The 12618-nt window shown below is 39.0% G+C and overlaps 2 protein-coding genes across 2 annotated transcripts in view; both read right to left on the reverse strand.

Moving 5' to 3' along the window:
* Nucleotides 1-2607: 2607 nt before the first annotated feature.
* The window catches only part of LPCAT2 (lysophosphatidylcholine acyltransferase 2), a 37153-nt gene continuing 27142 nt past the window's right edge, over nt 2608-12618 (reverse strand). Inside the window, exons 12-14 of the mRNA XM_075510588.1 lie at nt 6426-6524; nt 4513-4654; nt 2608-4244 (exon numbers count right to left, since the gene is read on the reverse strand). Of these exons, the coding sequence (XP_075366703.1) occupies nt 3997-4244; nt 4513-4654; nt 6426-6524 (489 nt within the window). The 3' untranslated portion in view covers nt 2608-3996. The remainder of the gene's footprint in view (nt 4245-4512; nt 4655-6425; nt 6525-12618) is intronic.
* Nucleotides 10827-12227, reverse strand: CAPNS2 (calpain small subunit 2). Its single transcript, XM_075510589.1, has one exon. The coding sequence runs from the start codon at nt 11999-12001 to the stop codon at nt 11255-11257; it is 747 nt and encodes a 248-aa protein (XP_075366704.1). The 5' UTR covers nt 12002-12227; the 3' UTR covers nt 10827-11254.

Below are 12618 nucleotides of genomic sequence, written 5' to 3' on the forward strand. Positions count from 1 at the left end.
TACAATTTGGCACCTAAGTTGTTCTGATGTAGATGAGTACAAAAGCTCCGGAGCAGCAGCCACTGGCTGGCTTGGTACCTCTGGCTGATGCTGCACAGCTATTGGCCGTGAAAAGAGGAGATCCATTTTCGGATGCTTTCTGGAAGTGTTACTGCTCCTCATAGTTATACTGATGGACAGCAACCAGCCAGGAATGATGTGATTTTGGCAGTTTAGGACCAGATCTTATAGCAGTATGATCTGACGTGAAACCTAGATATGTTGTCTCTATTTCTGCATTTATTTAGGCAGTGCCACTGATACAGCAAAGGAAGTACAAATACAGTTTTAATCTTCTTGGATCAGAAGATCTCTCCTGCAGAAATCAACTTCTCGTGTGGCCAGTGCAGACCCTGTTGATTCACCTTCCTTAAACAAATTGATCAGCATTTACAGTATTAATATCTTCCTTGTTCCAGGGTGAACAAGGAAGGTCCACTTTTCTAGGTGACCTGCCATTGCCTTTCATGTATTCAGAAACAGGAGCCGAGCTTTTAAAAAATGTAAATGAGTGTCGTGGTTTAGCCCCAGCCAGCAACTAAGCACCACACAGCCGCTCGCTCACTCCCCCCGGTGGGATGGGGGAGAGAATCAAAAGAGTAAAAGTGAGAAAACTCGTGGGTTGAGATAAAGACAGTTTAATAGTGAAAGCAAAAGGTGTGCATGCAAGCAAAGCAAAGCAAAGCAAGGAATTAATTCACAACTTCCCATGGGCAGGCAGGCAGGCGTTCAGCCATCTCCAGGAAAGCAGGGCTCCATCACGTGTAATGGTTACTTGGGAAGACAAACGCCATCACTCCAAATGTCCCCCCTTCCTTCTTCTTCCCCAGCTTTATATACTAGGCATGATGTCATATGGTATGGAATAGCCCTTTGGCCAGTTTGGATCAACTATCTTGGCTGTGCCCCCTCCCAGCTTCTTGTGCACCTGGCAGAGCATGGGAAGCTGAAAAGTCCTTGACCAGTGCAGCAACAACTAAAACATCTCTGTATTATCAACACTGTTCTCAGTACAAATCCAAAACATAGCCCCATACCAGCCACTATAAAGAAAATTAACTCTATCTCAGCTGAATCCAGGACAATGAGATTTATTAATAGTGTATGTACAAAGTTATCAGAAAACATGCAACACAGCAGCCCATGGGCCTCTGTTCTTGAGAATTAGTTGTGTTTTCTTCTTGTAATAGACTTGTCCTTGTCTGATTCTCACCCTTGTTCAGTTAAGATTGCTAGAGTTTCTATGTACTTTACAGTGTCTTATTTTGGTATCTCTGAAGGATTTATCATAAAATCCATCTTACAGCACGACAGAGGAGTACTGATTAAATAAATTATGTTTGATATGGTGACATGGGACCAAATATACCTTTCTAGCTCTACTGTGCAGGACTCAAAATGATCCTTAAGCACCGTGTAGAATTAAGAACTTGCACCTCAGGAAGTCTCAGGCAGAAAGGTGTCATCCCTCCATGCCTGATGGAGAACCATTTTCTGTTTAGTATTTTTAACCTTCTTCTTCTGTTTAGTTCCTGCTCTGCCACTTAATGTAATGCCCGTTTATTGCAGACTGCTTTTAGTTTGGTCCTTTTAAAAGCTCCCTGAGGCACAATTATGCCTAGAAATTAATGTATTCCCTTCCCGCACATCAAGCAGATGTGTGTATATTGAGTTAGTGTCTCTAACATTTAGCTGATTTCTTTTCAGAGCATAGTTGAATCACTGCTACATACCAAACCTATTTGTGGCCTTTTCTCCTTAAACTATTGGGATATGTAGATTTATATATACAATATTTTTAGCTTTAATTGCAAAGCGCTTGTGTGACTTGCAGGTTTTTATAAAATCACTAGTCCTAAATATGCTATGCTGTTGGGCAGCATAGTGCTCCAGTTGTTGAATATGGCTGGATTCAACAGGCGAATGCATAAGGCACCCTTGGCATTCCAAGACCTTGAAGTGGTTGTCTTTGTCATCTTTGCCCACCTACCTTTTTCTTACTGGTTGGAATAGAAGTCACCTTTGAAAAGGTTACTGCTGGTTGAAAAGCTGAGGAATTCGGTTAACGTGCTAGGCCAAAGCATCCTTACCAAGGAATTAACATGTATTCCAGCTAACCGTACAGCCAGGTTAGGGTAATTCCTGCTTCTCCTCTAAAGTGAAAGAAAATCTTCTCCTAATGTTCGTATTACACAAAGCCATGATTGTAACTTCTCAACTGTGGTTGAGGTCACTCATTTTACCTGTAAATGGCAATGCTTTATCTTCCGTCAGAAAACGGTGGTATCTCTCCACGTACCTGCAAATCTTCTTTGTATCATATCCCCTCTTGCTGAGGTGGTCAGCAGAAGTAACTCTTTGGAAGAGCATCAGTCCTGTCCTACTTTTCTACCCTTACCATAAAGAAAAGTGCGATCACACTCAGAACTAAAAATGCCAACTTCAGGTTGCATTGTGTTTATCAAGGTAAGATGTCGTAAGGATGATTTCCTGGAAATCCCCCCAGCCCCTTAAGGTAGACAGAGTACCCTTCCCACTGTACTAAAAAGACGTAGCTGTTCAAGTAAAGTCTTTTAAAAATATAGATTTATTTTAAGCACATGAAACATCAGGATAGGCACAATTACAAACACAGAAGGATTAAACATGGCAGTGAACTTGCAGCCAGACTATGCAAGCAATAACTTAGAGGCAGAGGTTACCATTTCACATACGAAACCTGCTGAAAATTGGTTATTTTTGGTACTAGACATTCTAGACTTTGCTCATCTCAGTTTTGAAAATATCCTGTCATTCCATCCCTTCCAAGTTTTTATTTAGAAGTTACTTGTGTAAATACCTATATATTTTAAATACTGTATAAAGTGCATTCAGATGAAGGACGGAAAAAGGTAAAGGCCCAATTTCCAGTGCACTAGAGGGCACTGAGGCAAAACATACTCAAATCATTGAGTAGAAAGAGCTTGGTTTTGAATCAAACCCTAAGAACATATTGAGTAATGGCACAGTAGTGCAAACATGGTTTCTAGGAGACAACTTTAGAGTAGATACTAATTACTAGAATTATGGCTTGACAGCATATTTGCCTTTTAACTTTTGCAGAGCAAGGCCGCGTTCCTCTGTCGATAATTATTAGAATAAAAATATGCTGAAGTTTGAAATGTTCCTCCTAATGTGATACTGAACAGTTGTTACTGTAAACAACATTCTATGTATTTTGAAATAGTCCATTAATTCTTGGGTCTTATTGTCTGCATTTTCCTGTAGGCTGTGAGCTGCTATCTTGGAATTCCAATTAGTTTTTTGTTGTTAGAAGTGCAGCCATTTCCATCTTTAACTAGCCTTTAAGCCTAAAGCTGTTTCTGTTAACATCAGTAAATCAGTATGTCTTGTTCAGAAGCTTAGGCTTTATAGTTCACCAGTAGTTAAGGGAAGCCTAAGGACAGCTAAAAGAAAACACCAGCTTCAACTCTCAGCTTCTTATAACTCATTTGTGTCTCTCAGAAACTTGAGAAAGGCTAAGGGATATTGCAAATTAAAACACTCTGGCATAATTTTTTTTCCCTTAAGGCATGTTTGGGATGTAGAGGAATTGAGCAGCACCAAAAATTCCACTTCTTTTTACACAAGTGGACTCCTCAGTCTCCTTTCTGAGAGGTCACCGCAGTGCTGGAGCCTCTTACCTCTCTTAGCACATCTCTTACTTTTGTTGAAGTGTGAACTTGGAAGACAGTGAACAACATTCCCAGTATTGCGATATGGACATCAAGGACAGAATAGTTACAGTATTTTTTCCCTTACACTCAAACAGGAATAACTCTTCTTGATATGAAAGTAAAAAAAGAAACATTTTTTTTTTAAATTGTAACTTCCCTGTCTATTTTATATCAATTGTGCTTATGAATAGCTAGGGAAAAAAATCCTGCAGAATTCAAGAGATGAATTCTTTAACTCTTCTCAGTCATCCTTTTTGTCAGAGGTACTTGAGTTACCCTCTTCATTGCCTTCAGGACAGACTTTATTTCTTGCAATTGGTGTTGTTTCTGAGACTGGGATTGCACTCGTTCTAACTGAACTGTGTTTGACTTCAGGTGGCTCAATGTCATCCTCCTCCAACATATCTAACTGGTATCTCTGTAGTTCTAGGTATGTAGTAAACAACTTGGCATATTCTGGATGCTTGAATGCAAAGTCCTTGAACTCATCTGAAAAATATAAAAAATACAGACACTATAGTGCAGCACAGAATCAAATAAAATTCCAGTGCCTGCTCCTTTTACTGAAGCTGATCTCCAGTTACTTTCCTCTGAAGCATCTCAGGCAAATCACACAAAGTATCTAGGTCTGTGCTTCAATGATTTTCCCCAGAAACAGGGTATGAGAACCATCAGATAATTTCAGGGAGAAAAAAGGTAGGAAACTCTGTCAATATGACTGTCAGAATGCTCTTCGTTATAAAAGGACGTAACTTACCATAGGACAGCTTCCCAGTTTCATCTGCATCTATTTCTTTAAACAGCATAGAAACATCAAGCTCAGGCACCCCCAGAGCTGACTGAATTATACAGGCAAACTCATCTTCAGTTATAGTGCCATCCTCATCCATGTCAAAGAGCTGGAAAAGACATTACGTGTAGAAATACTTTAGCATCAGTTTGCCTATGAACCTTCTGTGCACGTCAGCCACCCATATTAGGTTTCCAGTGTTCAAGAGGTGATCTGCAAACAACACCTGGGATTTGAAGAGACTGGTTGCATCTCAGCTACCTTCTCTTGCAAAAGATTTTATGTATTTTCTCTGGAATAAGACTAAGCAGACACTTAGCAAAGCAATGTATGTGCTATAGTTGAGATTAGAATATTCTCTAATAGGAAAAGTATGTAGCAAACTTACAGCAACAAACAAACCTCACAGCATTAGTTCAGTAATAAAACTCATACAAAACTGATAAAAACAAAACATAAACAAAGGTTTATGTTAATTGCCACCATGGGGTCTACTCGATTCAGCTACTGTATATTGGAACATCTTAGGTTTTAGTCTTCATTTTCAGTAAGTTATGGCACATCTGCCATCAGATTAAACTTGCCATAGTTTATGCTCTGACATAAAATACCTAAATTTTAGTATATGTGATCTGTCACTCACTAAGGAATTATTGTAATTAACAAGGAATTTTGGTGATTGGAATGCAGGCAGTAAATGTACACTGATCATCCCATCCTTCCCAGTGCAGTGACAGTAAGCATCTGCTATGAATCAACCCCTTGAGAAATACAAGGGATGGACGGCTGTAATTCTAAGTAACTTGCTACAAACTTTCCCATTGTGAAGGAAAGTACATTTAGTGGCAGAGAAAACAAGTAGCAAAAGGAAACCCATAAGTTCCATTTCAGACTGAAACAGGCTTTTACCAGCTGAACCAGTCATTTCCTGCTGAAACTGGGAATTAAAACAAATTACTAGTTTTATAATCAGTGTAACTGTTAAGATACTGAAGAGTATAGTCTAGAAAACAAAACAATGAAACAGCAACAATAGCTGCTAGGCTTGCTTCTTCATAGGAATCTGTAGTGATAAAACATCCCTGAAAAAGCACAAATCACTTCGAACAGCTGTAGCGCTTATCTGTAAAGCAGCCAGTGGATATAATGGATTGCCATAAAAATTCTGGTACTTCCCAAGTACGCATCATACGAAAAAGTATCCAGTTTAAGATGAACATGATCCATATCTCAATATGGTTCATAAGAACAGATTAGTGGGTAAAATAACTGAATCTACTAAAAAAAGTCACTCAAGCATTTTCATATTCAGGGATTCAGAACCTGGGCATCCCTGGTCACATATTGCCTGCTTGTACCTGAGATCTGAAAGGAGCTACTGCTCCTTGACTGCTTGTACTATCAGGACACCATAGTACAAGCCAATAGATGATCTTAGATGCAGCCCAATGTTGGATGTGCCAGTCCTGAATAGCCCTTCTTGACACCCCCCCCCCCCCTTTGTTAACAACAGTGACTCTACTGAGCGCTTGACCCACAAGAGGATATTGCTCCATCCATTGTTTACTAGTGACACTGAAGAATCACAGCAGAAAAAACATCAGGCGAAAAAACTGCAAGTGCTGCTGAATCATTTTTGGAGTTAGCCTGCCAAGTTACATATTCATTAGTGCCTTCACATGGCTTTTGAAACCCTTTTCTATGAAGCTGATGCCTGCAATTCTCTCCCTCCCCTTCACACTCTAAATGTCAATTGGTTTAAGGGTATTACTCACATTTGCATAACAGATTGAAGCTATAAACTTATGATTTGAAAGCTAACAGATTTACAGTCAGTCTTGATTTGTCAGGTTTGTAGATTTAGACTAAATTGAACTTACCTTAAATGCCATCCGAATAGTCTCTTCTGTGTTGGCTGGGTTACAAAGAATAGACAAACCAATTACATATTCTCTGAAGTCAATGGTGCCGTCTCCATTCTGTAACCAAAATATGTATGGCAGTAGTTATAGTTAATATAGCAAATCACTTTAAAAGCTGTTGTACAAATCAACTATACAACATGCACTAAGACAGTTTACAACACTAGAGGTATTTGTTCTTCCTGGAAAAAATACTAACAGCTCACTAAATATATGTAATACTAGGACTGAAGTAGCCATATACCCAATTTTTAGCTATTGAAAATATATATCAATTTCTATCTTATAAACACCTAAACAAAAAAGATTTAAAACAACTTACAAGTTTTTCTTTAGTATATGACCTCCAAGAAGCCTCTAACAAGAATTGGAATACGTGTGTTTAAGGTAATGGTAACAGTTCATGTAGCACTGGCACTTGCTAAAGTTCAGAGACCGATGCAACATCCTAGAATAAACAGGCCAACAGTGAGGCTGTTGCCTTGAGTTAATTCTTCCTAAGAACCTTCAGCAATAAAATATATGCCAGTGAAAGTACAGCCTGATGATGCAGTAAATCTACATGGTCTATCTTAAGCCTTTCTTTGAAGCAAATGCATTGCCGTACATGGTATTTTGAAGCCAATACATTGTCCTACCTTTTAAGCCAGAAACGCAGTGAATTCATTGTAACAGCCTCTCTGATAATTCCAGTTTTGATCTGAACGAACATTTCAATGTGTTAACTACAAAGCTTACATCAACAAAACATCTGAAGCTTGTTTTGATGGGGTTTGTGATTAATTCTATGTAAGCTGCATTATATTTGCAGATAGGGAAAATGGCAGATGCCCACTGAAATATATGCTTAAGTCAGTAGTGTTCCTGTGACCACACTGAAAGTTTCTTGAGGGTTTTGGGAAACATGCAGTCTGAGGAAGAAGCCATATATAAGTGTTAGGTGAAGGCACACAGAGTAGTTAATGAAAGCATAATAGAGATGACTAGTAGCTCATAGTTTGGAACGTTCTTTGGAACATAGTTTGGAACATAATAAGGGCATTCATCAAAAACATTTTAAAAGCAAACAAAAGTGTAAAGCGGAGTTCCTTTTGTGGATAATGTGTTGTACATTTCAAGAAGAAAAAGATTTTTAAAAAAGTAGACTCCCTAAGTCTGAGGACAGCACAAAACTTTTTCAGCCAAACAAGAGAGGGGTAGTCTCCTGGATAAATCTGTAGTGAACAGCCAGACCTAGATTCTATTTCTGGCTTTCCTACCAACTTCTAATGCCCACTTGAGCATACCAGCCTTAACCTTTCTGTTCTTGGCTTTCTGCTGCTGAATAGTGGAATATGGAGCTTGCCAGTGGAGAAATGCTAAGGCTGCTCTGTAGAGTGCTTTGAAAATCCTGGGTTCTATGAAATAGGGATTTCTGTCATTGAATTTAGGTCTTAAGGTAGTCCTTGATTAACAAAATACGTGTAATAATGGATTCAATACTAACTTTTCTTTATCGAGCTATATATTTGACAGGATTTAAAACTGCTAAGATACAATTTTATTTAGCCTTCAAAACCAATTCAGGACTGTTTTTGCATGGACAACTGTTATTTTCTTTATATTGATGGTCTAACCAATCTTTTCTGAAGACATGCAACCTTTGAACATCTTGTACTTTAAAGGCCTGTGAATTTTAAGGAAACTTCTTAGCAAAAATATGAATAGTCTTTAAGTTACTTTTGTGTGTGTCTAAGGGATATAACTTTTGACAGTTTTTAATCATTAGAAAAGGAAAATGTTCTTTCATAAATGCTATTTTATTTACAAATCTGTGCTGCTGTGCTGCAGAGTTTGACTTTAAATACTTTGGCCACATCATAGTTCTCATAACAATAATAGATCTAATTTTAACATGTATCATTATAAACCTAAACTCTTAAAACAACTGAAGCAAGAGTGTAGATAATAATTGTTCAAAGTTCCATGGAATATTATTTTTGGGCAGTTTTATAGACTGTATTCTTAGCAAAGGACGGTTTGATGCCATTAGAATATTTTTTTAAATTTATTTTTAAAGTTAAGAATAAGTGTCATGGGAAGAGAATTGGAAAGTAAAACTTTAAATAAAATAGTCTCATTAAAAAACAACTTCTGAAATCAGTTAACACAGCTTTGGCTGCACATGGAAAAATGACAAGAGCTTATAAGGGTCATATTACTTTCATGAAAGAGCTAAAACCCAGTAATCAAAACTGAGTGCAATCTGATACACAGAACTCCAGCCATCTGAGTAGGAAATAAACTTAACTATACTTGCAAGATCATGTTGTGACTAGCTCTACTAAACCTTAGGATGCTGGCTAACTTCCAAATGCTCTGGCATTTTGGTTAAGGAGAAATGATAGTGTTGTGTGGAAAAAGAGATGGGAGTTAAACTGAAAATACAGGAAAACCTTCAGTGCTCTTGTAACATCACTGCAAACTAGCACTTGCAATAGTCTTTCTATGCATATCTAGCTGTGTTTGCAGCCTATACACCCAAGAGTATTTTAAGGAAGCAACATGTGAGCTGAGCTCCAATTCTCTAAATAGCAAAGTAGAACATCAGTATTTATATATTTGTGTTTACATTACACAAAATAACCAAAACATAGTGTAACCTCAACAACCCTTGTTTTCTTTAAGGTAACTAGTTTTCTGCTACTATTTTCACTGTAGCATGCTATGGTAACTAGGGTTTTGTTGTTGAGTTTTTTATAGAATACAGTAAATCTTACACTTCGGTAAACAAGAAAGTTTGCATTGTCATGAACAGTCTCCATTTACAGTTGCACAAGGAGATTAGGACTAGATAATCAGTTAGTTTTATGCAGCTGGCAAAGCTCTCTGCAAGACAGATGCAGTCAATAAAGCTTAAAGTACTACTGCCCTGAAACTTTTTTCTCACTGTGTAAGGCAACAGGAAAAATGAAGTGTGTATGTGTGTATGCGTATGCACTAGTTATTCCTGTTCTGATTAGCTAAGTAAACCCTGAGTCACTTACAGGGGTACCACAGAGAAGCTACAACTGGACCACTTGAGGAGGAACTGCAGATGCACCGCTTGTGTTCATAGCCAGGCTCATAATCTAAGAGGCTATTGCTATAACTCCAAAATTTCCACTGCCTGTTGCTACATGGAAGTTCTAACTAGTCAGAAAGGGACATCCTGAAACAAACCTGGTAGGATGGTGCTCACCTAAAAGTATCATCACACTTTCCCTCATGCTCAGTTTTCTATTACTCAGAGCCCAAATGCCACTGTGGATAACTGTGCTTTTCCATTGAATAACTGGGAGGGGGGTGAATGCCATTAGGAAGGAATTGACCTCTTTCATCACAATTTGCACCAATAGAATATTTTTACTGTTTCTGTCACCCAGTTTGGTACTAAACAAAGTGCAGGAGGAAAAAAGTCTGGGCAAAACTTGTAAGTTACTTTTTCCTAAGTTGCAAGTAAAAGGCTTCTGCAAGTATACCAGGGAGGAGATTTCATCAGTTTGGAAAATAACTGTTGGCCAAGTGTAACTGCAAGAATTAGAAATCAAAGCTATGGAAATGTAAAAACAAAACAAAACCACAGTACTCCATTAGTATTCAGATATCTTGCAGGTATTGTGTGGTATTTCTCACTCAGTCACTGATGTCTCCCTGAGGAGGGGCAGGGGCACGTGGACTCTTACATCTGTGTAGTGTGCAGGCTGCCCTACTCCACTCATCCTTTCACATTCCAGTCAGCTAGTACACACCCTAGACAATTTTCTTTTAAAGCAGCAGAGCCCTGCTGAGAAATGTGCCTTGTTACATTGCACTGCAAGAACTGTTTTCATCAGCTATGTAATCCTTAATTCAAAGAAATGTACCTTTGACAGTTCATGTTATTCCTTTGTCTTTTACTCAAAAAATTGACATCTTGGACAGAACTGCATAACTAGCTTGAGAGAGATGGTGCACCCTGATAAAATTTAACGCAGATAGCCAGAGGTCGATTTTGGCTGGCAGGTTGCATTATTACAGCAAGCTTCTCTAAATATGAATGTAGTATTTTAAGTTGTTTTCATTATAACTATAATAAAGCTTCAAGGAAAGAGAGTAAAGACTAGTTAATAGAATTGTAGGAAGGAGAAAAAGGTTGTAAAAGTAGACTTATATAAGTCTTCAATTTTGTGCTGGCCAGCAGGTAGAACTGACAATACCACTCAGGTTTTGCTTCAGCAGACAAGCATGAAAAAGGAGAAGCAGGAAGGAAATTAAATATGATTATGTAAATTCATCGATCATTACAGTTATTGCAACTCTCATGTTTTTCCCCTTATTAGAAATAACTGCACAACTCTCTTTACTAGTGATTGCCTCCAGGCAAGCAGAGCTTTATTCCAGCTTAGAGAATGCTGACAAATCGGAACTGTAACATCACAAGCCAACACCAAACTTACGAGCTTTTTATATAATAGTTATACTCATATACAAGCCACTTTATGTGAGGAAATAATTAAGCTTTGATCCTTTGACGTATTCCTTCACTTCAGAGTCTAGAGATAGTTTTCTGAGACAGACTTACGCAGCTCTCCAACTGACAACTTACACAAACCCTTCAGAAAAGCAGACTAATGCATGCACAAGAGGAATCACAACGCTTGAAGCTGAGCTATCTACCACTAGCTACATCTGCCTTAGAACAAGGAAAAGACTACAGTTCTATAGGACAGGATTGTAGTCTTCCATGTATATCTTCCAGACGAAGCTTATTCTTCTCTGCTATGCCTTCACGAATACATGGTCAGCTGCAGCCAGTCTTCAATTGTCATTTTGATCTGTCCATTTCCATCTCGGTCCAGGGACTTGAAGGCCCGGAACATGCTGTCCAGTCGTACCAAGCAGCTAATGAAGTTGTTGAAATCCATGCTACCGTCCTCATCAGCATATCTGCGCACGATTACCTGGCAGAGTTGTTTGTTCAGGTGGAACCCTGCAGCCTTCAAGGCATCTGGCAGCTGAGCTCTCCCAACAGTGCCTGACTGATCGGTATCATACTGCTTGTATACGCATTGCCATTTCTTGATGTTGTTCCACAGATACTTAAACTCTTCAAAGCCCAGTTTGCCATTTGTATCACTGTCCATGACGGCTACCATGCTACGACATGTGTCTAAGCTGAAGCCATCTGTCTTCAAGTCTTGATGTCTGGAAACGACTTTGTTCAGGATGTCCCTTAGCTCTGTGGCACACACTTCCATATCATCTCCAGCCAGCTGGACAAAAAGGCGACGAAACTGCCTGATCTCCTCACTCTCATAAGCTTCCACATTTGTAAAACGATTGTGAGGAGGTGGAGGTGGCTCTGGATTATACTGAGCTGCTGCTTCACTTATAAGATTGACAAGACCTCCAACAAGTCCTCCAAGATTCCCTCGATGTCCACCTCCTGTTAGGACATCTCCAAGGCCATGTGCAAGGCTCCCTCCACGACCACTACCACTTCCTCCACTCAGCAAAGCTTTAGCAAGGAACATCACAAAGATTTTTTGAAGGGAGCACTCAGAGATCCAGTGCTTCTGTAACTCTCCAAAGTGGTACTGTGTCTGAGCTGGGCGTGGGCAAAACACAGCTTATCTGCGTGCTTAGACTTCACCATGTCTGTGCATGTCTCCAGCTGCCAGAGTTATCTCAGGTCTCAGTAGTTTCTGTCAATAGTTGATAGGCCTCTATTTCTTTTTTTCTTCTCTGTATAGTTAGCTTTATGTGATTTGAGGAATCTTAGAAAAAAAACAATAACGATGAATCTGAAAGCCCCAGAGCAGAAGTCTCAAAATACCTGTGCTCATAACTGAAGCAATGTGAAAAGAGCCCTGCCACATTAGTGTGACTGCTCCTCAGTTAAGCTGTTCTCCTTAAAGATGAATGCAGTGAAAGCTTACTAGAGTCTTGTCTGTTCTTGCAATCTTCTATGCCTTCAACTTTTTAGTGAATTGAGGATTACATTGCTAATTCTAGTCACTGATGCTGTTGTGCCAGATAGGGAAAGTGAAAGAAGTCTTGATTGCCCTTAATTATTTTGGTTGCCACAGCATATTTCCATTGTCTGTACTGTGCTTCAGGACTTGGACTACATGTTCATAGGAGTCAATTG

Source organism: Mycteria americana, chromosome 8 (genome assembly GCF_035582795.1).
Source record: "Mycteria americana isolate JAX WOST 10 ecotype Jacksonville Zoo and Gardens chromosome 8, USCA_MyAme_1.0, whole genome shotgun sequence".
In the NCBI taxonomy this organism is placed as follows: domain Eukaryota; kingdom Metazoa; phylum Chordata; class Aves; order Ciconiiformes; family Ciconiidae; genus Mycteria; species Mycteria americana.